At 41.7% G+C, this 24,109-nt stretch overlaps 2 protein-coding genes and 1 long non-coding RNA gene across 5 annotated transcripts; 1 reads left to right on the plus strand and 2 right to left on the minus strand.

Moving 5' to 3' along the window:
* The first annotated feature begins 1,900 nt into the window (after positions 1 to 1,900).
* Positions 1,901 to 11,583, plus strand: Pvf1 (PDGF- and VEGF-related factor 1). 3 transcript variants are annotated; one of them, XR_013032876.1, is made up of 7 exons: positions 1,901 to 2,197; positions 2,309 to 2,511; positions 6,070 to 6,184; positions 9,370 to 9,587; positions 9,680 to 9,790; positions 10,402 to 10,661; positions 11,218 to 11,359. XR_013032876.1 is itself a non-coding variant. In XM_076519564.1 (7 exons), coding segments are annotated over exons 1-7 (993 nt in total). In that variant the 5' UTR covers positions 1,903 to 2,196; the 3' UTR covers positions 11,378 to 11,583. The 3 variants fall into 3 exon arrangements, 2 of the variants coding, with proteins under 2 accessions (XP_076375679.1, XP_076375680.1); XM_076519564.1 differs by having other exon boundaries at positions 1,903 to 2,197; positions 10,402 to 10,586; positions 11,218 to 11,583; XM_076519565.1 differs by lacking the exons at positions 1,901 to 2,197; positions 2,309 to 2,511 and adding an exon at positions 4,770 to 5,480 and having other exon boundaries at positions 10,402 to 10,586; positions 11,218 to 11,583.
* Positions 6,474 to 9,305, minus strand: LOC117226736 (uncharacterized). The gene is made up of 3 exons (XM_033481382.2): positions 8,952 to 9,305; positions 8,241 to 8,620; positions 6,474 to 7,435 (listed from the first exon to the last, which is right to left on the minus strand). Exons 1-3 carry the CDS (start codon positions 9,194 to 9,196, stop codon positions 6,891 to 6,893), a joined length of 1,170 nt encoding a protein of 389 aa, XP_033337273.2. The 5' UTR covers positions 9,197 to 9,305; the 3' UTR covers positions 6,474 to 6,890.
* LOC143258943 (uncharacterized) lies at positions 11,505 to 12,716 on the minus strand. Its single transcript, XR_013032877.1, has 3 exons — positions 12,516 to 12,716; positions 12,130 to 12,216; positions 11,505 to 11,912 (listed from the first exon to the last, which is right to left on the minus strand). It is a non-coding gene; the product is annotated as an uncharacterized LOC143258943 (long non-coding RNA).
* Between the last annotated feature and the right edge of the window lie 11,393 nt (positions 12,717 to 24,109).

Genomic DNA, 24,109 nt, shown 5'->3' on the forward strand with positions numbered 1-24,109 from the left:
TAGTATCCAGAGCAACATTTCCGGTGAATAAGAGGGAAAATCGTAATCCGTGTAAATACCATTGGATGCGTCAATTTCAGCTTTGATAACGATGAAACAATCATCCGGAAGAAGAACGAAAAATCGAATTATTTTGCCACTTTTGTAATAAACTCATTCAATTTTCCGAAAATATATCCTAACTCTCAAGACGAATTGCAATAGGCACCAATAAAATTGCATTACCTCATCAAAATACAGTTCGCTCAATGTTTCGATACTTTACTAATTTGATAGCTTCGTTAAATTACCTTGAAGCGTTGTTCTCGAAATTCCAATCAATTTAATGCAACAATAGTGCATCATACTGCAACATATTGGATTACTAGGACTATGTATTTCGAAATAAATGGGTACCTTACGTTCGGAAAACATTTTGTTCAAACTTTCACGTTTCGTTCGACAAAATCATTGTGAAACTTTTACGAGGAGAATTCTTACTCTTCGAAATTTTTTCGATAAATGAGCCGTTTATTTTGAAAGTGGCATAAGTCACTTTACCGTAATGAAAAGTGGTGATTTTTTAATGTTTATACGAAATTATTTATACTGAGAAAAATATCAGTATCCTGAGATAACAAATACAAGTAAATCTTCTCGAAAGTTAGCATCCATATTTTTAAACGTGTTAAAACGCAAACCCTTAAATATATCGACTTAAAAACAAAGTGACTTATGCCACTTTCAAAATAAACGGCTCAAATGTTCTCGTGGAACAAAGATTTAAAAATCTGCACATTAAATGCTCTATGGAAACAAATTCTTTCACGACGTTTATTTAAAAAGATCCTATAAAATAAATAAAATACCGTATTATTATATGCTAGATTATTATTATTAGTTTTGGTTGATAATCAGAATAATCATTTGGTGTTATTATAATATTAATCGTTAAATAATATTTAACATCTGTCACAATGTTTGGGAAAAACTTGTTGTAGGAACACTTTTATTCTTAAATTCTATTAATTCAAAATCAAAACTTTGAAACTCAATAATTCGTTTATATCTGTTCTCATTGGAGCTTACAATACAAGATCTTTTTCAAAAAGTGCCAGATGCAACAAATTCCAATGTAGCTTATGAAAAAGTTCCAGAACTAAGAATAAAAAGTTGCAGTTCTTTATAATTTAAGGCAACAATGTTCGAATAATATTAGAAAATTAGAATGAACGAATTGTTTCTTGCGAATAATATGAAAAATCTTCAGGAGCTAATTTCTCCGGGTTTGGCGAGAAAAATTCATTTTCTTTATTGCAGAATCTTGCAGTTTGACTTTTTAGAAACATCTGTGTAGAATGTTAACTGAGAATTCACGTAATTTACAATAATATTGGCTAATATGCTGAAACCTGACTTCGCTAGAATAAAATGCACGTTCGCTCGAATAAGTTACAATGAAATAAAATATGAAGGAACTGGAAAGTTCGAAGATCGAAGACGATCTACTCAGCACGCAGTGACTTCCCACGAACAACCCGAGGAATCTTAAACGAGACTTTCTCTGCGATGAAAGCAATCGACCAGCCTCCTTGGAGAATCTTGCAGTTTAACATTTCAAAAACGTCTCTGCAAAGTCCTGACCGCGGATTTACAACATTTTCACAAATTTTCATTCACGAAGTTTCCCAATAAAACTGAATTTCAACGTGATCTCAATTTCAAAAAGTCGCAAATAAATCGCACGACGCATAGTTCCCGCGAACGTTTCAAAAAATCATATACAAGATAGATAACGGGGCAACGCTTGCAGCTTACGGTCTGATAGCACGAGCTCGTCATCGAAAGGAAATCGACGGCAAGAAAAATTACGACAAAGTACAGATTGGCCGTAGCCGGCACACGACAGGAGATAGTCGCCAGTCTTCAGGCGACAGGCGATTAGCGCTGGCCGTCTACCTATTGCGATTTGTATGTGAGCAGTACGCGAGAGAGTGGCACGTGTGTGTGGCCAGAAATACGCGGCGAGACGTATTCGCTTCGGCAGTCGATCGCGGCGCGAGCAGCGGAACTTGCTCAGGTGTGCGTCCCCGTGTTCCCAGCGTGCAGCAGAGCGCGTGGAAGTTGCACGGTGCATCGCAAACCGTGGCCCCCGCAGTGTCTCGTAGACGACACGTGCGAACGACGTCGATCGCGCACGCAACCAGATATCAAACAAGTACCGAAACACGCGCCGTGGTGTCCCCCTGTGTGCTCGTCGCTTTTTCGTCGATCGTCTACCCCTCGATCGGGTGGACCGTTTTCATTTAACCCGAGTAATATATTCTAGTGCCTTGTCAAGATCAAGAGGAACGGGAGCTACAACAAAGGCAACAACAACGACAACGCCGACAGAAACGCTGCCCGAAAATGTCCAAAAGATGGCCCTTGGGGTTGCTCCTACTGGTGATATGTCTGGTAGTAGGGGTGTTGACAGGAACCACGATCGCTTATAATCGCCGGTCCATCGACGATTCCAGCACGGATCTATCGGTAAAGATACCCCACCGATTCTGAGTCGCGTACGGCTCGATAAACCGTTCTCAGGCCAAAGTCTCACGCAACACTCCCACGTTTTCTGTACGGTAAATAGCGCAATTATGTGTTGTCCGGCATGAGGCGATTGTAAAGAGCGTGCACACAATGAGCGCGCCAACTCGTAAACCAATCTCCTCTGACGTGAAAAATACTGTGTCGAGAACCGATACACCGGCTGCGGTTCTGTCGCGAATCAGAAGCTGATCATGAAATTTTCTGCGATAACGGTCCGCACGACAGATATTGACCTTTTGAATTCGTCACCGGTTTTTTGTTGTTCGTCTCGCGTGGCGATCAGCATAAACAACGTGTGAGTAATTGAAATGGCCACCAGCAACGATAGAAAATTCACGGGTGCCTTATCTTGGGTTATTTGTCCCGGAAAATCGGTTTGTTGATGTGACAGAGACAGTGTTTCCGGTCGTGAATTATTTCGCATCGGAAGTCCGTTGTTGTTCCCGACGGTAGGATGTTTTCATAGTGATTCGCAGCTCTGTGCAGGATAAAATCGTTTCTTCGAGCGTCTTACATGGGGAACAATTCTACGTTTGCTACAATTGGAAAGAGATAAAACAGAGTCGTAGTTTCCTATTTGTACAACCAGCAGAGACTCAACACCTTGGTCCCAAAAGTAAGGTGTCGTTTCTTTCTTCACATTTCCGTGTAAAGAGGTTTCTTTACTGTATAATTGCTACATTGAAAGCGAAAAAAAACATTGTTTCTTGCTTAGAAAAAGACGGGGATAGATAAAGCAACTCGATAAAATTATACGCTCGAAATGAATGAACATTAAAATTGCTGTTTGTTCCAGCCGTTTTGTCCCAAAAAGATTCTTGAACAATGAAATGATTTCAACGAAGGTTAGAGAAAATTAGATAGATGTTCGTTGGTATTGTTGGAAGCGTCTTGTACCGAGAAAAGTCTCGAAACGTAGGTATAAAAAAATAAAGTTCTATAAACCGGTAATACTGACTGCCGTCATCGAATAGAGTAATAAAGTTGCGATAGCATGGGAGGAGCTAGTTCCTGTTCACGACGGTAGACATTGATATTACGACATCCTTGTCAACGGGAGCATGCTCTTTTTCCCGCAAAGACTTGGATGACGTCGAAGGCCGGACAACACTAATGTCAAGGATGCGAGAGATCGAAGCAGAAACCTCGCTGGTACACGGCATGCTTCGAATGCTCGTCACGGTGTCCGCGATGTATCCGTCACGATGTATTGGTGATTGATTACACGCCGCTTGACGAATACCTTGTCAATTACGATCGCGATCGCGATCGCGTAAATTTACACCTGACCATTTTATCGAGTGAATCACAGATCACGGAAGTCGTCGATCGAGCCCTAAAATCCCTGATCAGCCTAACAGAGATTTTTAGAGGACTCTCCTCTTCCGCTCACAAATCACTGAACAACGCTGGTTCGTGTGTTCTCTCGTAGTCTACATACCTTCTGTTTGCGTCACTTTTTGTGTCGTAATTGCAGTTGTGTAAATTATCGAGCAAAATGTGCGGGTTAGTTCAACGATTAACAAACAACGACCGCAGAAAGCATCGTAATTCAGATGACTCGGCTCACAGTTATCTAGAACACATTGGTAAATGCTGTAGAACGCAGATGTTTATGCAAATGTAAACAGTTCAAAAAATACTGTATAGGTAGGAGTATTAACGAGAGATATGAATTTACTCTGTTACAAATGGCTATCATTTTCAAACAAACTAAACCTTCGAATTAGCCAAATTTGACTTTATACAAAATTCTAGGCAGATCAGAGATAAATTAATAATTGTTAATCCTTGGCTCGAAGTGGAGAACGTTGTACTACATAACAATATATCGTTAGAACACATCTAATGATATTTCGATTAATTTTACTCTCCATTTCACCCTAATCAATTCTGTTTTGTTCGAAACTACATTTTGCCACAAAATGCAACAGAATCAGACAAAATTAGATATTTCTCTGTATTCGAAGAATTAGAAATAGAATCTCAGCGAAGGAAGAAATTTTTATTTTTCAATTGTTGCAGACTTCCGTTCTCGAAACAGAAATCTGCCGACAGAATTGAATGAATTTAATTATTAATAAGCGCCCCGCGCGGCAGCTCGCTGGAAAGGTCAGTGCGTGGACAAATTAGGATTGCGTGCCGCTGACTAATCCGAAAGCGAAAAATTGAGGTTGCGATTAAGAAAACACGCGACACAGGTGTTGCAAGGTGAAGTCCGTTCTTCCGGCAAGGCCGGCGTCGTTTCGCAGAGTTTCCGTTCGTTCGATCGTAATGCAATTACCGCGTGTCGATCGGCAGCGTGTGCTCCAATGCCATGACGTTATTCCAACAACTATTGGCGCCTGCCATTACAACCAATCGTTGCGAACACTTCGTGACGTCCTAGCCCAACGACGTGGGGAGGCCGACAGGCTACGGTTCTTCGAAAGTGCAATGTCTCTCGCACAGCACATTCGCGACGATTGCGATATTTACGTATGCGGCAAGCATCTGTACACGTAATCCTGCAATACGCTCCCGAGAAAACACCTAAGAAGCATCTTTTCGCTAACAAAACAATTCTCGCGAACGGGGCAAACTACAAAGCGTCGAGAATCCGATCCCTCGGCGTTCCAAGAAGAAAAAATTCGATCGAATGATTCATAAGGAACATTATCGCCGGAGAGCTGGTTCTTAGAAACTCGGTGCGGCGTTCGATCGCTCTTGGACACGTCCACCAGCTCGAAACCTGTTCCAGGCGAAGGGTGCCAGGTCCGGAGCAAGCTGTAGGTAGACTATGCACGCTGCCGAGAAGATAACGACGCGATTGCTGCATGAGGATGCGTTTAATGGCGGTCCAAATATAGCCGAAACGAAAGCGAACGGTTTTTTATGGTTTCCCGGATGATTGACCTGCCGATCGTCAGGTAATCCATAGATCGGTCGAGTATCGGCGATCGCAGCCGATGAATCACGAACCCGATGATACCGGGAATACCCTGGGAATTGCTCAACGCTCGAAAATGTCGCATTATCACCGGTCGATCCTGTTTTCCTCACTGCTTTCGCAGTGTACGTGTCGCGGTTTGTTATCTGGTAGACGATGCCGAACCTTTTCTAGTTTTAGATTCGGTAAGAATGGCTAACGTATTCTGTATTCGAACAATTAGTGATCTGCATGCAAAATTTGCGGAATTCTTAAGCAAAACAGGCTTCAAATCGGCTGATTAGCACGTTCTTCTCAGGAAAAAATGTTTCTGCGTTCAAGGAGCGCATATTAGATGTCGCAACACTGATGTCACTCGGTCCCGACGGCTACATTCTTTGTTTCTTATCAGACAATCGACCGCGAATTTTTCTTACGGTCTCTGTCATCGATTTTATCGACGATTCGAGTCGGTTCGTTATCGGCGTATCCTCTCCGATTAGATTGCCGAGCGATCGAGGTACCGCGTTATCAAACCTACCAGCGATTGTTTCTCCCAGGCGATTCATTGTTGGTGTTTTTTTTTTCAGAAATATCTGGAACTGGCACAACAGATCAACGAAATGGAGTCGATGGACGAATTCATGAAACACGTCGAAGGTGCGCCCAAAAAGAACGTTGCGGCGGGTTCAATTCTTTTCTCAGGTAAAATTTTGCTGATACTGCGCGTCTTCGTTGACAAATACAGTGAAGGAAGAATAATCGTACAGAAATGAATAGGACAAAAATACATATCTGTTTAAACGTTAAAAATATGTAAAGATATTCTCGTGTTTCTTTTTCGACTTCGTAAAATACTTTTTTCTATTAGGTTCCTGTTTCTTGCAGTTCTTGTTTTGCATAGAGACCCACAGTCTAATTACATACATCGATTTTATTCGTATCAATATTCTCCGAGGAAGACCAGTTGACTCGTAAAGTAAGACACGCATCATGGTCTAAGAAAAATACCTTTATTCAATTCAATTATGAATAATATCGCTCGCGTAATTTGATTTTCTTTAGCCGATGCTGAGCCAGCCCGCAACAGCTCCTTGCTGTTTAACGAACAAACAGCGGAAAATAAATGAACAGCCGCGGTAAATATTAATCGGAACAACGTCTAGCGATTACATTGTTCAAACACCGCTCGGCTATCAGAACATGAGATCATACGACACACATGACCGTGAAACTAAAACGTAAAAAAAATGCAATCGTAGAAGTAGGCCTGCAAAATCTGTAACAAAACGCGCGATCAAAAAACTGATCGTTCTGCAGTGAAACGATTTTCAAAAATAATATGGCCTTGACATTGCGCGAGAATACTTCAGGAAGCGTATTTCCTGCGCGAGTAAACGAAAGGCGAACGTTAATCTGTTTTCTGATTAGGTTGATCCTCCGTTTCCGGTGTTTCCATTTGCGTTACTTTGTTATCTTCCAACTTCTGAAGAAGGTTCGATCTAATTCGATTAGTGCTCTCGTATATAATCAGATAAATCTGATAATTGGAAACGAACTTCGTCTCGTTCCGATCATTCTTGTCGTTCTTGTTGTCACGCTTGTTGAACACGAGCTTGTTCTCCACATACTGAGGAACGATGGATAAAGGATCTTTAGTCAGCAACTCCGTGTCCAGGCGCGCCAGAAAATCCACACGGTCCTTGAAGAAGTCGAATTCCTTCAAGAAACCATTAAAATCGTTTTTGTTCGGCACCAATCTGTCACTGATTTCATTGATCTCTTCTAGACTGGGCAATTTCACTTTCGGTTGACTGAAACACATCGCATGATGTTTGCGCGGTTGCTCTTCGACCGATTGCGAGTGCTCTGTCAACGTGAAGTATGCAATCTGCAGTTTGCATGATCGTCTCCATTTCTGTATACTTGACATGCCCCAGAAATGAGGGTCCCAATCTTGAAGAAAATGTCGTTGTTAAGAATCAACTGTAAATTGTCTAACTTTTCTGTCTAAAAAGCCAAGGATTTTTGGGTCTAAGCAATTGATCTAAGATCTAGTTAATATGGAACAGCATTTTTGAAGAAGAGAGTCTACTAATTATAAAATAAAAATGGCTCTTCGCCATAGAGAAATATTCGATGGGAAATGAGAACTCCCATTTGTCTTTCTTGGGTTAATCGACCAGAGAAAATCAACTCTAGAATTCTAAATGAATCATTCAATCAATTCCAATTCAAAAAGTCGAAGATGTGAGCAAGGCATTGTAACCATAATAGATGTACACTCCACTTTTATAATCAATGTGTTACGAATCGGAAGTAATTGGAGTGGGATGAACAGTTGCTATGATCATAAGTGTACTCCAGTCAACTCCTTCTTTCAAAACACAGTTCTTGGGTTCAATGAATACAAATTGAGAAATATGCGTACACGGTGTATCATAAGCTCACCCGATTGAATCTTTTTCAAACATATTAATTAGCGATCTTTACCTTATCGATTCAATTGATTTGCGAAATCAAGAAGCGTTTTCTCTTAGGTAGTTATTAGACTGCTGATCATCGTGCAATCAAGAACGAGTTTCGCAAAGAAATATTTTTTTTTATCAGCCAAACGCTGTTCCAGTTAACAAATCTCTATTAACATACTCGATTTTTTTCAATTTTGCACACAAATATCCGCAGTCTAGTAACACCCCAACAATGTTGCTACTTTCTCATCAACCTAAAGGGAGAGCATATCTCAACAAATTCGTTCAACCTTTGCCTCGTTTCCAAAATTTCCTCGAGAAGTCGACGTAACCATCAGCTTCGACGTACTTCAAGTCATTCTTGACGATAACAGGCTCATCTCCGTCACTATGCTGTCTCTTGATAGGTTTGACGGCTGGTGGCATTTCCTCTTCCAATTTTATCCTATTAATGCTCTGCTCGATCTCCTCAGTGTTGGTCGACGATATCTCCAGCTTGAAAAGATTGACGAGATCGCCCTCGTCGAAATTGTAAGACATGTCACAGTCCTCATTCGCTATCACGGCGATTTCCTTCGCTCGATCAATCTCGTTCTGATTGTAATCTATGACGGTGTCGGTTTCCGAGGATGTTTCAGTTCTCATGGTATCGCCTTCTAAATTCTTTCTCCTGTATTTAAAATCAGCATTAGGATTCTCCTGGGATTTCTAAATAAGGGTGACCAGACGTCCTGTAATTTGTTCCTATGCTTTTATTTTCGCGATCTGTATCCGATTAGTTGTCGACTATGAACAAGTAGGGTCTCCGCTAATCATCTCTTCAGCAACGTACAGTGCTTGCAACGTTGCACAAAAAGTTCATGTGCGCACATCGCAAATAATACGAAACTTCGTGCAGCAAGAAAGACGTAATTGCTGACTTCGTCTTTTTAAAAATTGCCACATACTGATTTCCAGGTGCTCCGATCTGGTCACCCAATCCTGTACTAAAATTCCCTCACCGTTTCGACGATTTTCCTTTGTACCCAATGTCAGATCTAGGCACTATATTCTTAAACACGTGTCTACTGTTCACCTGGTTGCGCGAGTTCATGAATGCGGCGACGTTCTTCTTGCCACTTACCGTCCTGCCGAACCAATCCAGAACCACGTTCTCCGATAGATGATCCTCTAAACCGGAAACGAGGCCATCGACCATCGAAAAGTAGCAATTCGCGAAAGAGATCGCTTGTATGCGCTCGTCCATCTTCGATTTGCCTAAAAGAGCAACGCAGCATTTGCGACGGGAACCAATAAGACCACATCCGACCACGAAACTACAGAAACTACTTTACAGACGTAAAAGGAATGCGAGAGGGATCTGGGCCGAGGAGAAGTCGTCTAATTACATTCTGTCGGTTCAAAACGATTCGCTTTCAGGTAGAATAGGCGACTTCCAGGGTCAAGAACGTTCGAACGCAATACCAGCGACGCCGGCCAAGTGTATACCCGAGTTGCAACCTGTTTCCCTGACAGAAAACAAAGAGAGGTCCATCCTTTACTTTCCCTCTTGCACGAGGGTCAAGAGGTGCGGGGGGTGCTGCAGTCATGCGTTGCTTTCGTGTCAACCGGTTGCAACGGAACTTCGAAACTACGAGGTGAGTACATAGAAAATAATTGTTGATATTTAGTACAGCAAATTGATGGTACGACATTGAGTGTCGTGAACTGATGGTATGACTGTTTTAAGGTGACGGTCGTTACCATTGGTAACAGCAATCAGATGACATACAAGGAGAATCGCATCGTGCCGTTGGAAGAGCACACGAAATGCAAGTGCGACTGTAGAATCAAGGCGGAGGTAATTTGAGGACAGCCGATAATTGGCATCTTCCTTCTTAAACCGGTGCAAGTCGGCTCGCGAGTACTTTCGCGCTTGATACGCGGTCGTCGCGTTCTGACGACGTTTCAAAATTCTGTGCTCTCTTGTAGATGTTCTGTTTCCATTGTTGCACAGTTAATACTGTTTTAATACTGGCCGTATGCGAAATTTCTTTACACGATCAGATCTGACAAATTTGTGCGACGGTATTTCCGGTCTGAAATGGTAAATTAGACTATAAACGAGATTTCTCGCACGTTTATGATCAGGCCTCGATAATGTACACAACAATATTTCTTGTCAGTGAATGCTGCAGAATATTATCCACTAGAACGGTAAATAATATATAATAATAAATTGCAAACGTAAGAAAGTACGATGAATTAAATCAAGAAAGAACACTATAAGAAGAACACTACATATAGTATATGTATACGTATATCAGAAGAAGAATAAATTTCTAACTGATTAAATTGCGTCAAGAAATTTCGATGTTGCATGAATACTATTCAACCTGTATTTAGCATAGGTAATGATATATGTATAATAAGACGAATCAGTAATTATGATTTATATTTCCATCTTCTTAGCATTGCAAGGAAAACCAATCGTATGTGAAGTCAGAATGCGGATGCAAGTGCAATAACGTCGACGAGGAGTATAAGTGTCTGCGAAACAAAGATATCAAAGTTTGGGATCCAGATCGCTGTATCTGTCTCTGCAGGGACGAGGAAGAATGTTCTACAGGGCTCTACTTTGATCAGAACTCGTGCAGGTGTGAGCTGAAAACATAGGAGCGCAACTAAGGGAATTGGGCAACTGTCTTGTACTGCACTCTCTCGCATATCTTGTAAGCTGCACGCATTGCATCAGATCATTTCTTTGATTCTTCACTCTGAACGTCTATTACCTTATTCGTTTCGTTTGCGAAACTAACTATTTATTATCATTAACACGCTGAATGTTGCATAAAGTCATGTAACATTCCATTCATGTTACAATGATCACACTAACGCTTATATCTAATATGTATTGTACAAAACTAATTATAATAGAAAAGATAAGATACTAGGTATATTGTGGATAAAGCACTAATACCAAGTTGTTAAATATATGATCACAAATTTTGATAGAATAATACTTCTATCGAATACTGTATTAAACAGCACTCAGTGTGTTAATAACTCTAAAGACTCAATTTGTAATAACCGTTCTACCAGCAAGAATGCACTACTGCTACAATTTTTTGTTGTATTACTATGTTGAACTGAGGACAATTGAAGCATGCATATTTTTACTATAAGTGCCTAATGCATTGAGAAGCATGTTGTGCATTCCATATTTTTTTACTTAATATTTAAGGCATGAATTGATGTGCATTTTTGAGACTAAAAAATAAATTTCAGGTGTAAGCCACTGCCATTATCCAGAACATGGTTTCAACCGACAAAGGGTACAGATTACAGATTCAGTAGGACACAGAAACCAGACACAGTACCGCCAGTTATAGTGCCATTAGATGCTGCGGATCCTAGAAGAAAACCCAAAGATGATCCAGAATATTAAAAGGATTCAGAAGTTGTACACTACATCACAAGACACGCTTACAGCTCAACCTTCCACGACCGTGCCATTTTATTACAACACATTAAATATTTAATTATAGTATTCGTGAGATAGTATTAATTCGATATTGCAGGATATGAGTCATTATATTTTTACATATCAAAAGACTTTTTCTATGATATAAAAAAATACAATTATTTAAAATACATTGTTTCCATCACTTATTGTAAGATCGATACCCAAGTTAATTATTGAGACGGTAATCGTCTAAATGAATATATTTCTACCGAACTCTCCTTTTTAGATAAGTTCTAAATAGTATTATTTATAGCTTATTATAATATAAATCACTCTGATTCCAAAGTAGACTGCGCACTTGAATCACTTCTGCTTGTCAAATTAGTCGCTACGTCTCCCATATTCAATTCCTTCGCACGTCTTTCAACATTCAAACAATATAAAACTATGGTTCTGTTAACTCTCAACAGATCCCTGTAAGTGTTGTTTATGGAATCTACCGTATCTGCTATATCACCTAAAAATATTTCTATTATAAAAATGGTAATTAGCACTAGCTTATTACTAACTTAGAAAAGTTCAGCATATAACCTTAATCTAATTTTTGAACGTAAATTAGTAAAAACTGAGTCAATTAAATTAGTACTTCTTATCACATATTACAAATTAAAATATAATACTTAAATATATATCTGCATACAGCTTGAATTCTGTCATAAACAATAATTGCTTACTAATAGTAGCTGCAATATCTTCTATAGGCGATTCTTTCGTAGTTTTGAAACGTTTTCGCAGTTTCTCCTTAATACTATGATCCATCTCTTGTCGAAAATAATAAATTAAATAATATTCAAGGAACGTAAATATCCATTTAAACAGGTTGTTTAATGTTAAATACTCGGATGCAGCGCCATGTGGCGCGAGAACTAACAAGCGATTCACAATTCGAAAAGAGAATGACGCACCAAGAAAATCAATTTAGGAATTGTAGCTTTAAATTAGCAGCCCTTGCGTACCAATAATATATTTTAAATTTAATCGAAAACAACCACAGACCGGTGCAGTTTTAAGCATTGAAATAACATATCAAAGAATACTTTACAAGGAATAAGAAACTTACCTATTCCTCTGCTGTTGAAGTCGTACGCAGAAGACAACTGATTTGCTACTTTGAACTTCAAAGGTCATGGTAAGAAACATCTCTCGAAGTTTAATATTCAACGGTTTCTTCTTGGTTTACATTTTTTTAATCGCTTCCAAGAAAACAAATCTTCGTAGCAGTTTCGTCGCGCAAAAAGTTTACCGACGACCGAACAATGTCCGCTAGCAAATGACACAGTTTCACTGCCATCTGATGATGAGTGACCTGAACACTATAATTTCTTATATAATCGCTAGATGTCGCAACCTGTACGATTAACACAGATCAATACCATCGCTTGTTTATAAATCATTTTATAGATCACACATTTTGAATAATTAACGGCACTGTTAAATACTTAATATATACTTTTATAATTACCTTTAAATTAATTTGTCCTGACCTCATATATTTCTGAAGTACACATATGGATCCTAAAATAAAAATAAAAATCAGCCTCGTTCCTGGACCTTTCATAATTAAACGCACTATCAACAACCCTATAAATATGTAATTCGCACGAAACAAATTCGAATTTCCGCGAGCGGTAAAAATTCGTATCAGTCTCATCGGACGTACTGTAATTGAAATTACAGGTCGCACAGGCGTGCATTAAGGATAAATTGCAGGCTCGGGTATCCTCTATTTTTACCACGTGCAACTGATATGCGTTCGCCAGTCGAGCACGCAGCGGGCTATTCGAAATACATTTCATTAGCCGTGCACATGAGACCCATTCGCGACTGGGCATACCAATAAACAATGATTCTCAATGGAATTTAATCCAGGATGAGTATATTCAATTGCCGGAATCGCCTTGGATTATGCTCCATCAGGATAATCGAAGATGGTGCTCATCACGCCAGTAAAAATTCAAATTTTCCAACCCTTATAGTTTGAGTACCAAATATCTTTAGAACCCTTTTATAGTTTATAGTCCGTACGACCAACGAACACGAGCCAAGCGTTAAGCCGACTTTGTTTATTTCGACTCTTCATTGTTTATTTCGTCTATGGTATCATCTCATGCATTTTACTGAAGGTATTATATTACTTTTTGTAGAGATAAAGATACAGACATGGGATAGTGAGAAAGAATAAAAAGTTCTAAACCATTTTTTTGCGGTTTTATTACACTTCGGAAGGGTTGATTATTGAAATATTATTTTGGTTAGAAACTTGGATTATTTTTTAACGTATCTTACTGATTCGATGATATACATATTACGAATTCTTCTCGCTTTAAGCTTTCCACCCTACGACATCAGCTTCTTCGTATATTCGCATTTTACTTTCTCGAACTTATCTATCTTTTGAGCTAGTCAAATTTTCGATTTGTTAAAGACGAATTTATGTTTTAAAAGAGTGTGAGAAAATGATTAATGGAAATCGGTTTCAAAAAAATTTTTTTTGGAGTTGATGAACTTGATTCAATTTCGCTTTTAAAAAATAATTAGATATATAGAAAACTAATTTAAGTGACTTAGTTATGTAAATAAAAAAGAAGAATGACCTGATGGTGCTGGAAGCAAAAATGGCTGAATAATTATGGCCTAATTTTTGAAAAAGGAGTGCAAAGGTGATTGATGGTCATCGAAGTTATTCACTTCAGACTAGATCTTTTAATCTGTCTAGTTGACCGGATCAGTCTCTTTTTGCTTTCAATGTATACGAAATGGGCTATGAAAAATTAAATCTGCATAAAGCAAATCTGCAGTCTACACACTATTCACGGTCTCAAGAGTCTATCGGTGTCTAGCAGAAGAGGACAGTAAACGAACAAAATATCGCCTTATGAACTGAAGTTTCTGACAATGTACATTCTTCCATATTGGAAACAAAAATTGGGTCCCCACTGACCAGCTTCAAGGGCCTCCACTTTCAAACGGTAGCAACAATGAGATTGCATTCGAATTAGTTTGAATTCAATTGGCAACGCACGTCGTCCGCGTTCGGCGCGCGTCGTCGAAGAAAGGAGTTACACGGGCGCCGTTTTTTTCTGCCACCCGTTATAATTGCCGGGGCCTTGTCGCGTTTGCCGCAGCGAAGTACCTCGTGGTTCTGTCGCCCCGCGCACCTTTCCACGGCGGCTACTTCAAAGCGATCGCGCTTGTCGCTGGCTGAACGACGACGACGACGACGACGAAGAAGAAGAAGCAGTTTGGAGGAGGACAAAAGGCCAAAGACACAGAGGGAAACAAAGGGCTTTCCAGTGCTCGAGGTGCGCTGTATCACATATTCGTCGTTGCAGCACATGAGCACGGCTGAATTTGCAAAGCGCAAACATGTGCGGAGATAAACGTGTTTTCCTTTCCGCGACGAAATGGATCAAGGGCTCCGAGCATTCTGAAAAGTTCTGCGGCGATCTCCGCAGGATTTTTGCACGACGTTCTTCTGGATCGTGGCGCTTGTACCGGGTGATTCGAAAGCAGATGAGAATTCGGCGCGAGAGCGGCGATCGACGGATAATTATATGGCTAAGTGTTGAAGGCACCCACAAGTTCGCCGGGGCTCGATGCAATTTAATCTTGTCGCGCGCAGATTTTTTTGCTGTCGCCCGGGTGAATGCGGCTTAATTGCTTTCGGTAGCCGGGGCAGATTTAAAATTCAAAGAGGAGAACAGTAGTGGGTCCCGGAAAAAAACCGGTACCTCGCCTACGTATTTTACGCCACTTTCTTGCGTGTACGCACGCCGTGCGTGTGTCGCTGTCTCGCTTCATCGCCGACTCCGCTCCTCCTCAGGGCCTCTCCTCCTCAAGGACTCGCCTCTCTGGAAGGTCCGTGTTGTAAAGAGCCGGTAAGAGGCCCCGGCGATCGTAACACGGTAGCCAACACGGTGGTAGGTTTAAATCATATTAAAGCGCATCCAGGCACCGGGAACCGTAAGCCCGGATTACTGCTACAAATCGTCCCGTACGGGGAATTCCGCGCTCCAAGTAATTCGATCGTCCTTAAAAGTCCTGCTAATCATCTGGCGGGCCTCTTCTCTAGCTCCAGCCACCGATTACTCCCTCTCGCATTTTTATTCGCTCGTTTTTTCTCGCACTAAATTCGCCCGGTCCTTCTGTCCACTACATATGTATATGTATAGCCGCTGGCAAAAATTCCCTCGAATAAATGCGACAGATCCTTCTCGAATCCTGTTTCGAATCCAGTCCTCATGATTAACTGCAGGAGCTCTGCTCTAGCTCAAGACGGTGTCCATCTTTTCGTTTTTCACCACCCGCGCGTACCAAATTGATTAGATTCTAAGATCTGCTGGAATCAATAGCTGGAAAAACTATTCTGTGCAGATGAAAGGAAAGTGTTGTCCTTAAAGGACCTGCTAACCATCAGATCCTAACACCTTTGTATCCACTAGGTATAGCCGCTGACAAAAATTTCCTGCACAAGATAAATACAAGGTGTCGTTCTTAAACGTCCAGCTAATCACATGAAGGACCTTTTCATTAGCTCTAGAGACCGATTTCTATTCCTTTTTTCACACGCAAAAATGTTTGTATTTTAGGCGAAGCACAAAGAATCGCGCTTAAAGATTCTACTAATCACTTCGAGGACCTGTTCCTTATCTCCAAACACCACCGATTCCCTTCATCATTCTCTTCTCGACCTCTGCAGGTCAAACCTCATTCGACCTTTGTATCCGCTCAGGCACAATCGCGGGTAAAAATTCAGCCCGGCAAGACAGCCGCTCAAAATCAACCTGGCTGATTAATCGCGACTCGAGTTTTCCTTGTTGGCCGCGCAGTGCATCGATCAGTAAATCATTAACGCCATTAGGCCGGTATATTCCGCTCGGGGGGACGCGCGGACAATCAATCACGCGATTCTACGGCTATCGATGCTCGGGAACAACGAGCAACGCGAGAAGGAGAGCGAGAGAGAGAGGGAGAGAGAGGGAGAGGGGTCCGGTGGAGCGCATGATAAAGTGGTCTCGTGGAAAGTTACGAAACAACGTGGGCAGCGACAGTAGAAAATGGCGTGGGTCGTGACGGTCTGAGACCAGGTGGAACGTGTTTATACAAGATACGACCTGATAAGACATCGCCGAAGCTCGCCGAAGAGGCACAAGGGAGAGAACGCGAAATGACCGGTGCCCCGAATGCCCCGAACCGATCGGTCAGCATATTGCGGACCCTCGAAAGCTGAGCCCAAGGAGCAAATCTGAAAATTCAACCCATTGCATTCGAAATGTTTTCCTTAAATCATCCGCCAGAAACTCGAACGCATTTATTTGCAAAATAATAAGCAATCGTTTAGGTAAAATGGTAAAACTTTCGAAATAAGTACATACAATGTTTGACTCTGCTGCAGACCTCTTCGGCTGAACCGCATAGTCAGCACCATAATAAGAAGAATATTGTTTTATGGCGGCAGTTCATTTATTCTTATTAGCTCTTATTAGCTTTTATCGAAGCTCCAATATGAACGTTCCCTAGGAACAATTCTCCCACGCTGTTCTTTAGAACCATTTTTGTATGAACGAGCATAATTAACGATTGGTCAGCAAATAACTACACAATGACGATAATATTCAACACTTGATTCGCCGGGAGGCTATTGATAGGATTTTCAATTACATATTGTGTTATCCTAAGAGGAACCATAAAATTATTTTTCTATATGATAATCCTAACGGAATGATTAGCCTACGTTACTGGAGATCAATTGTCGATACACGACTAAAATTGCTATTGAATAATTCATTATTCAATCATTGAATAATTCATTAAAAATTTCTTAACTGTAAATTGTAGATTCTCAAAAATTATAATAGGTAATGGGTTGAGGAATAAAGACGTGGATTGGTTGGTAAGTACCCGGAAGACGAAACAGAATTAAATAGAACTTGGTCTAAAATTGATGCAGTGTTTTCTGATCCAAAAATTTCAAATCTTGTTAGTACTATAATCATCAGCAACTAGAGCCACCTTAGAAGAGTAAGTCGTACAATTTCCACTGCTGTATTGTCTGTAAATAATAGAGGAACGGTGAAAAATCTGTCCCGGGCAATTTAAGTCTCTGGAACGACCCGAGGGTCAGGAATTGACGATCGGTGGGCCCATTGGGGGCCTAGGCGTCCGTAGATCGCGATCGTGTCCGATCTGGCCGGCCATTGTGATCAGTTCCGTCCAGGACTCCGATACGTGGATCGTGGCGCAGTGAATGCGGAGCTCGCTATCACATTAACGACTCTTTGTGGTCCTGCTCGCGAACCCTGTTACAAATTGCACGTCGCATTGTAACACTTCCCTCGTGATTCGTGGCCGCTCACGCGATTCGGCACAGGCGTCAGCCTTTCCGGAGATACGTGAACGTGCGAGGCCCTCTTCAAAAATTGCGATCGTAACTTTCATCGTCGTTTCACAAAAGGATTAAAAAAGGGAGAGAAAGAGTGAGAGAGGGAGAAGGAGAAACGATCGGAGGGCCGTCGGGGTAGCTTTTGCCTCATAAAAGCAACAGAACCGTCCGCGACCGTGCCATCAATTTTCCCCTTGCTCCGTAGAAATACTCCAGCCCACTTTGCCTTCATCCTCCTCCATCTTCTCGCGTTCCTCTCCCTCCGGCACCCACAGAGTACCAGTAGCACTCTTGTATCTCCTCTCCTCTCCTCTCGTTTCGTCTCTCCGCTCCGCTCCTCTGTTCTCTCTCTTTCGTTCTTTGTCCGTCCCTCGTGCACGCTCGGCTCCCGTTGTACCGATTGAGTGTTGACCCCGCTGCGTCACGCTCGCATGCTGCAGTTTGTCCGAAACGATACGCAACAACCGGCAAAAACCGACCTGCAGTGGATGCATCTGCATCGGTCGATCCTCCCGGCGCGCGACCCGCGACGGCTAATTTGCCCCGTTAATTTTTCCTTTTAGCAGAAATTATCATTCGTCCGCAGTTATCCTCGTTGAATTCGACTTCGTCGATGCGTTCTTTTTTCGCGGTTACCGACCATGCAATTTTTAATTCACATGGGAGCTATGATTATCCGTTAGTGACCGAAGGGAGTCCCAAGTCGTGTTCCTTTAGAAAAATTATCCCGGTGTAGTCAACATTGCAGCACAGTATTATGCACCGACCAATCACGCTCGCCAATTGCTGGGTACTCGGCTCATCGAGCAGGGTACACTTAATACTTCCTCGGCTGCCTACAATGTTGACGAGTCACTGCGATAATTTTGTCAGGGGAACGCGCATCTGAGAGTCCGAGAGTAATGGTTCCTCCGATCCCGAGGGTCTCGAACATGTCAGGTCGCCCTTCGGTTTCAATTTTTCAACAGTAATCGTCTCTGCGATATGAATTATTCATTTTTTTAAGCCGCGACTCCAGTTCTTTTAGGGTTGCTGTTCCGCACAATAATTATTACTTTTTACTGGTGCTACGACTAGACTGCCGCGATTTCCCGCGTTTACGACGAAAATGGGAAGCCGTATTCGCAACAGCAGAAAGATTATCCTTCTGCACTCGCAACCATCATGCAATTTTGTGCATGCGAAATGAAGTCTCGCGACTGGTACAATAGTTACATCTTCAACAATGTTTTAAATATAAATAATTTTGGTAATGCATTGTAATCCAAAAATTATTTTAGATTATATAATATTTTGGATTAGTATAATAATCTTTGTGCTGCATCAGAGTCGCCAGTTGAGTGAAAAGGATGAAAAGAATTGTTAATATAAATGATTGAAGAAATAAAAAAAGGGAACTAGATTATGTATTAAAGATATAAATAATGTTAGAAAATAAACAAGACTCCTAATCTTTTTTGTTGTGTACTTAATCAAGTTGTAGATCATTCGAAGGGTTAAGCGGTTTAACTATTTCTTGCAACAGATACAAAACATTTTGCATAAAAATTCGCAGTCCATTTATAACACCTTGATGACGTTGTTAGTCGCACACGAGTAACACAATTTTTCATCTAGACTGAAACATTAATTTTTCAGATTTGTCAAATGACTGCAGAGAAGTAAGACGTGATTCATGGTAAAATCTAAATATGACACTAACGTGTTCACAATTCATTTCGGAACAACTCGTTAAGAAATTGGGATGCAAAATTTCATAAAAATCTGTGACTTGCGTCGACGAATCCCGGCGTTTTCGTTTCTGTGTCAGTAAGGAAATCGCCTGAATTTGTATGGTCGCCAGGCGGCCCGCATGCATCGGGCTTCCGGTAACCGAGGCATCGGCCAGTAATTCAACTAATTGCCGCCGACAATTAAGTCCCAATGTGCCCGGCAGCAGCGCGCGGCTCTCGGACGGGCTGGAAATCCAGTTGGCAACAAACTCGGCGCAAGAAAGAGAAATCTGCGGTCGGTTGTGCTGCGTTCGAGCGTAGCATAGGTCGCGGGCACGATAGATCGTTGCCATCCGCACAATGCTGACGACAGATAACCGCGTCTGAGTACGGCTGACGTTTTTAGCGGGGCGTGTAGCGAGAGACCGTGCGTGCGAAGAGATGACCACGCGCGATAGCCGCAGAACTAGGCGATGCAATTTCCTTTGGTACAGCCAGCCGAGAAGACTCGAACGTGTTCGCGCGAACAGTTTCGTATTCCTCCGATTCGATCGGGGCCGTCGTTGTCGATCTGCACCTGTGCGTCGTTATTTGCCAAACCAATCAGTACCGGCTTCGAGCCGATCTGGCAGGGCAAAAATTGACAGCGAAATTGGCAACGCAATTTACGGCGCGAGGGTATTGAGCGTTTTTGATCTACACGCGATACGTGGCCACTTACGTGGAATCGAGAAAAAGAACGAGCGCGAACTCGATCAAGCCTCGTATTTGCGATTATTGCACGAATCTTTCCCGTCGGTACGTGCGGATTCCAGCTCGATCCTCGACGATCCGAGAAGGGAACCGACAATGTTGAGAGCAAGCACAGGGCGCAGGAAAAAATTGCAGCCAAGGAGGTGAGAGAAAATTATTCGCGTATCGAGCCACTTGTCTCTCATTTCAACCGTGAAACCGATAAAACCCGTAGCATTGCCCACACGCGTGAAACGCGCGTCCCTGGACGAGCGGACGGTGCCACTTAATATTTAATTTTATCGATACAGATTGTGTTTCGCGTTCTCGCTTGCGGTATTATCCTCGGAACTCTCGAAGGTCTCGGGGGACAGAGGGGGCGAAAGAGGCTAGGTACGGGCCGAGGGGCAGAGACAAACGGTCTTCGGACTCTTGTAAAAACGCGGAAAAGATGCGTATGCAGAAGACCGCGTACGGAGAACTGCATTTCGCGGCCGGTGTCGGCGACATTAATGGTCACCGCAGAATTACGAGTGCATTTTGTCCACGATACAGCCTGCATCTGTAAGGGAGGACTTGTTTACGCGCCAGGAAAATGCGCCCATGGAAAGCGTGCCGTACCCAACGCGTTCAATAAGCGGCCCTTCCTTACTCCTAGATTCTCCTTTCCTACTGTCCTTCCTCACTCTCTTTCTCTCTTTCTGGCTTTCTCATTCATTCTCTCTCTCTCTCTCTCTCTCTCTCTCTCTCTCCCTCCCTCTCTCTTCGCATTCACGAACATATCTACGCGACTATCTGACGCTTTTACGGCTTCATCGAACTGGCCTCGCACGAGCCACACTTCACTCTTCATTGGCTGCTGCGCGGCTCCAATAACCATCCCGTAATTATTTTCTATCTGACGATTGATGATTTTTTAAACCACAAGGTAATAAATTTACCGTAACGACTTGTACTGCCTTTTCGGATTTACTTTTATGCGATTTTTATTGACTAACGTGTTTATGCGTGTCTTGGCCTTGATCGACTAGCCTTGGTGAAAAGAAGTAAAGTAGGTTTTAAGCATTATGATAGAAATTTTTTTTTCTTTTTTTTATTCAATGATTAGTGCTTTACAATTTGCCTAATGGACATTTGGTAAATTCATTTAATGTGTGGTTCATAGCACGTGTGTAACAGCCCCATTGAGATGTCATTACAAGATTCTTCTTCATGTTTTGTTATTCGACTATCAGGTCCGAGGGATGCTTTCTTTTTAATCTTCTTTCTGATGACTTTTTCTCCATTTGTACAGGAAGTTGGTTAGGATGTGCTACAATTCTCTCCTTGTGTTTAACCGCGTGTTTGCTTACCTCTTCTGAGACCATTGGAATATTTAGGTCGTTTCGTATATCTGAATTTTGTTATGTACCAAGGTGTATTAAAGATAGTTCTCAGTATTTTTAATTGTATTATGATAGAAATGGGTAAGAATCGTAGAGATACTTTAAAGAATATTCATAGATTGTTTTCAAGTTACTGCGTTTCTTACACGTTTCCATTTTACTTGATTTTTAGGAACGTAACTAGCATAACTACAAAAGGGTAGATAAAATTGTAAAAGTCTCCACATCACCGTAACAACATAAGCAGCGTATCGTTTCATTTTACATAATTTTTAAAAGTGTAACTGGTGGAAAGATGTTACTGAAAATTTGTGTGCAATTAACGAAGTATTCGAGTTACAATTAATTATATGCAGTGCAAATGCTGCTGTGACCCTGTACATTCTGAAAAACTATGAAGCAATCGTCTGTGACAATGTATGAGGTGTCCAAGGTCTATAATGTTAAATGCTGGGAGCTGATTAAGTCCTTGCTCATATCGTGCCGCTTTACATGACGCCTCGTGCCGATAGCGCCGCGCAAGAAAAGAAGCTCGACCGCAGGAATCTGGTCTTATGGGACTATTGCGGCGAACAGAACTTCCTCGTGAAATTCGCTATCACCTCCGTTTTGATACGCGGTTCTCCTATCATCGGACGAAACTTTGCGACAGACAATCTTAGTCACGATTACGGTATCTAACGAGGAGCAGTTCGCGATTGTGGAATATTGCGGCGAAAGAGTAATAGCGCAACCTTGTGGTCCGGGCGCGATGCATTCGCTCCACGTAAACGACCCTCTTCTTCTACAAGGTTGATAGACGTTGAAATCGTTCCATTAAATATTTATACGGACCCGCGAGCGCAGACACTCCGCCGGGAGATGTAAATTGCGGCTCGAACGCTCCGAGCTGGAGTGTTCTGCCTTCGACGATTCAAAATGCTCAGTTTGGCAGTGATCAAGTTGCAGATTTGTGGGGACTTGTTATTCTATATCGTGATGTTTATTTTTTCCACTGGCGCACTCGTCCATTTTCGAAATCGTATAATGAAAAACAGAATATAAAAGTAACAATGCAGTACAAAAAGTAAGAAGACGGAACAGTAAGGTACAGTGTATAATAAATATATAATAAGTATATATAATAATATAATATAATATAAATATAACATAAATATAATATAATATGTAATCAAAATATAATAATATAATATATAATCAGAATATAAATATAACGATATACAAAAAGTAAGAAGAAGAGAAAGTAAGAGGTGCAGTGTAGTATATTATAATATGTATATCTATATACATATAGTGCTGGAAATGTAATAAATAAAGAACTATCAAACATACAAGTAGTACCGTTTGCTAAAATAAGAATAAGAAAGATTAATAAAAAGGACCGTCGATGCTGCATCTCCATTCTGTAAGTTGGAATCTACACCATCACGCAAGTCCTCACTCTGGATTACAAGTGGATTTCTATGTTGTTTCTTTTCGAAATCTCGACTTTCAGTTTGAACATTACTGAAGTGTAATATTATATAATGAGAAAAAAAATGATGCAACCTCAGAAAGCATTGTCAAACTCGATTCTGTCCAACGAGTACCCGAGATTGTATTCTCTCCGTGATTTAATTAGAAACATTATACTGAGACGTCAAGTTTCATTCTCCTTTCTGCAGCTTATCCCTTGCCTCATTGGATTATCACCTATAGCCGTTTCAACATCGCCTGTCCGATACAATCTTTAAAACCGTAAGAAAAACATGATCTTGACCGATGCAAGAATTATTATCATAAAGATCCACATTCGATACCATCAGCACCGCCGCTCTTTTTCTACAGAATATTAGTCTTTGTAATGCTGTACGAATCGGATCGAAAGTAACGACGATGGTTTAGAAGATCGAGAGCCAATTTCTCTGCAAGCTAATTCATTCTCTGCTGCTCGTGATAGCTCCTGTGACCTGGCTTTTCGATTTCGAAATCTGATGTCCTTGAAAATACGGTGGTTTGCGGTGTCGGCCGTCAAATTTCTCCAAAACCGGGGAGGAAGGTAGTCAGGGACGCGGGACCCGCGAGTGATCCAAGAGATCGAGAGTTTCGTGGATCCGGATCCGAGGGTCGAATTCGATCCTGCATCTCGCGTGTCGAGACACGCTTCGCTGTCTCTCCTCTCTCGGCGAGCATCTCTCCGCCTCTCTGTTTCTCCTCGTACGATCATCGTCGCTCTCTTCAGCTTTCGATCCTCCTCCGATCGTTGTCTGTTCCCTCTCGCTCGCTCACTGACTCACTTACTCGGTGGAAACAAAAGGAGCAACTGGTGTGGGCAGAAGAGAAGAGAAAAAGAGAGAAAGAGAGAAAGGGAGAGGAAAGCCGAGAGAGAGGAGAGGGTGGAGGAAAAAAGAAAGAGAACCGCGAGGGCCTCTTCCTCCGCGATGGGGAACCGTGATGGAGGGGC

This window comes from Megalopta genalis, chromosome 3 (genome assembly GCF_051020955.1).
Source record: "Megalopta genalis isolate 19385.01 chromosome 3, iyMegGena1_principal, whole genome shotgun sequence".
Classification (NCBI taxonomy): Eukaryota; Metazoa; Arthropoda; class Insecta; order Hymenoptera; family Halictidae; genus Megalopta; species Megalopta genalis.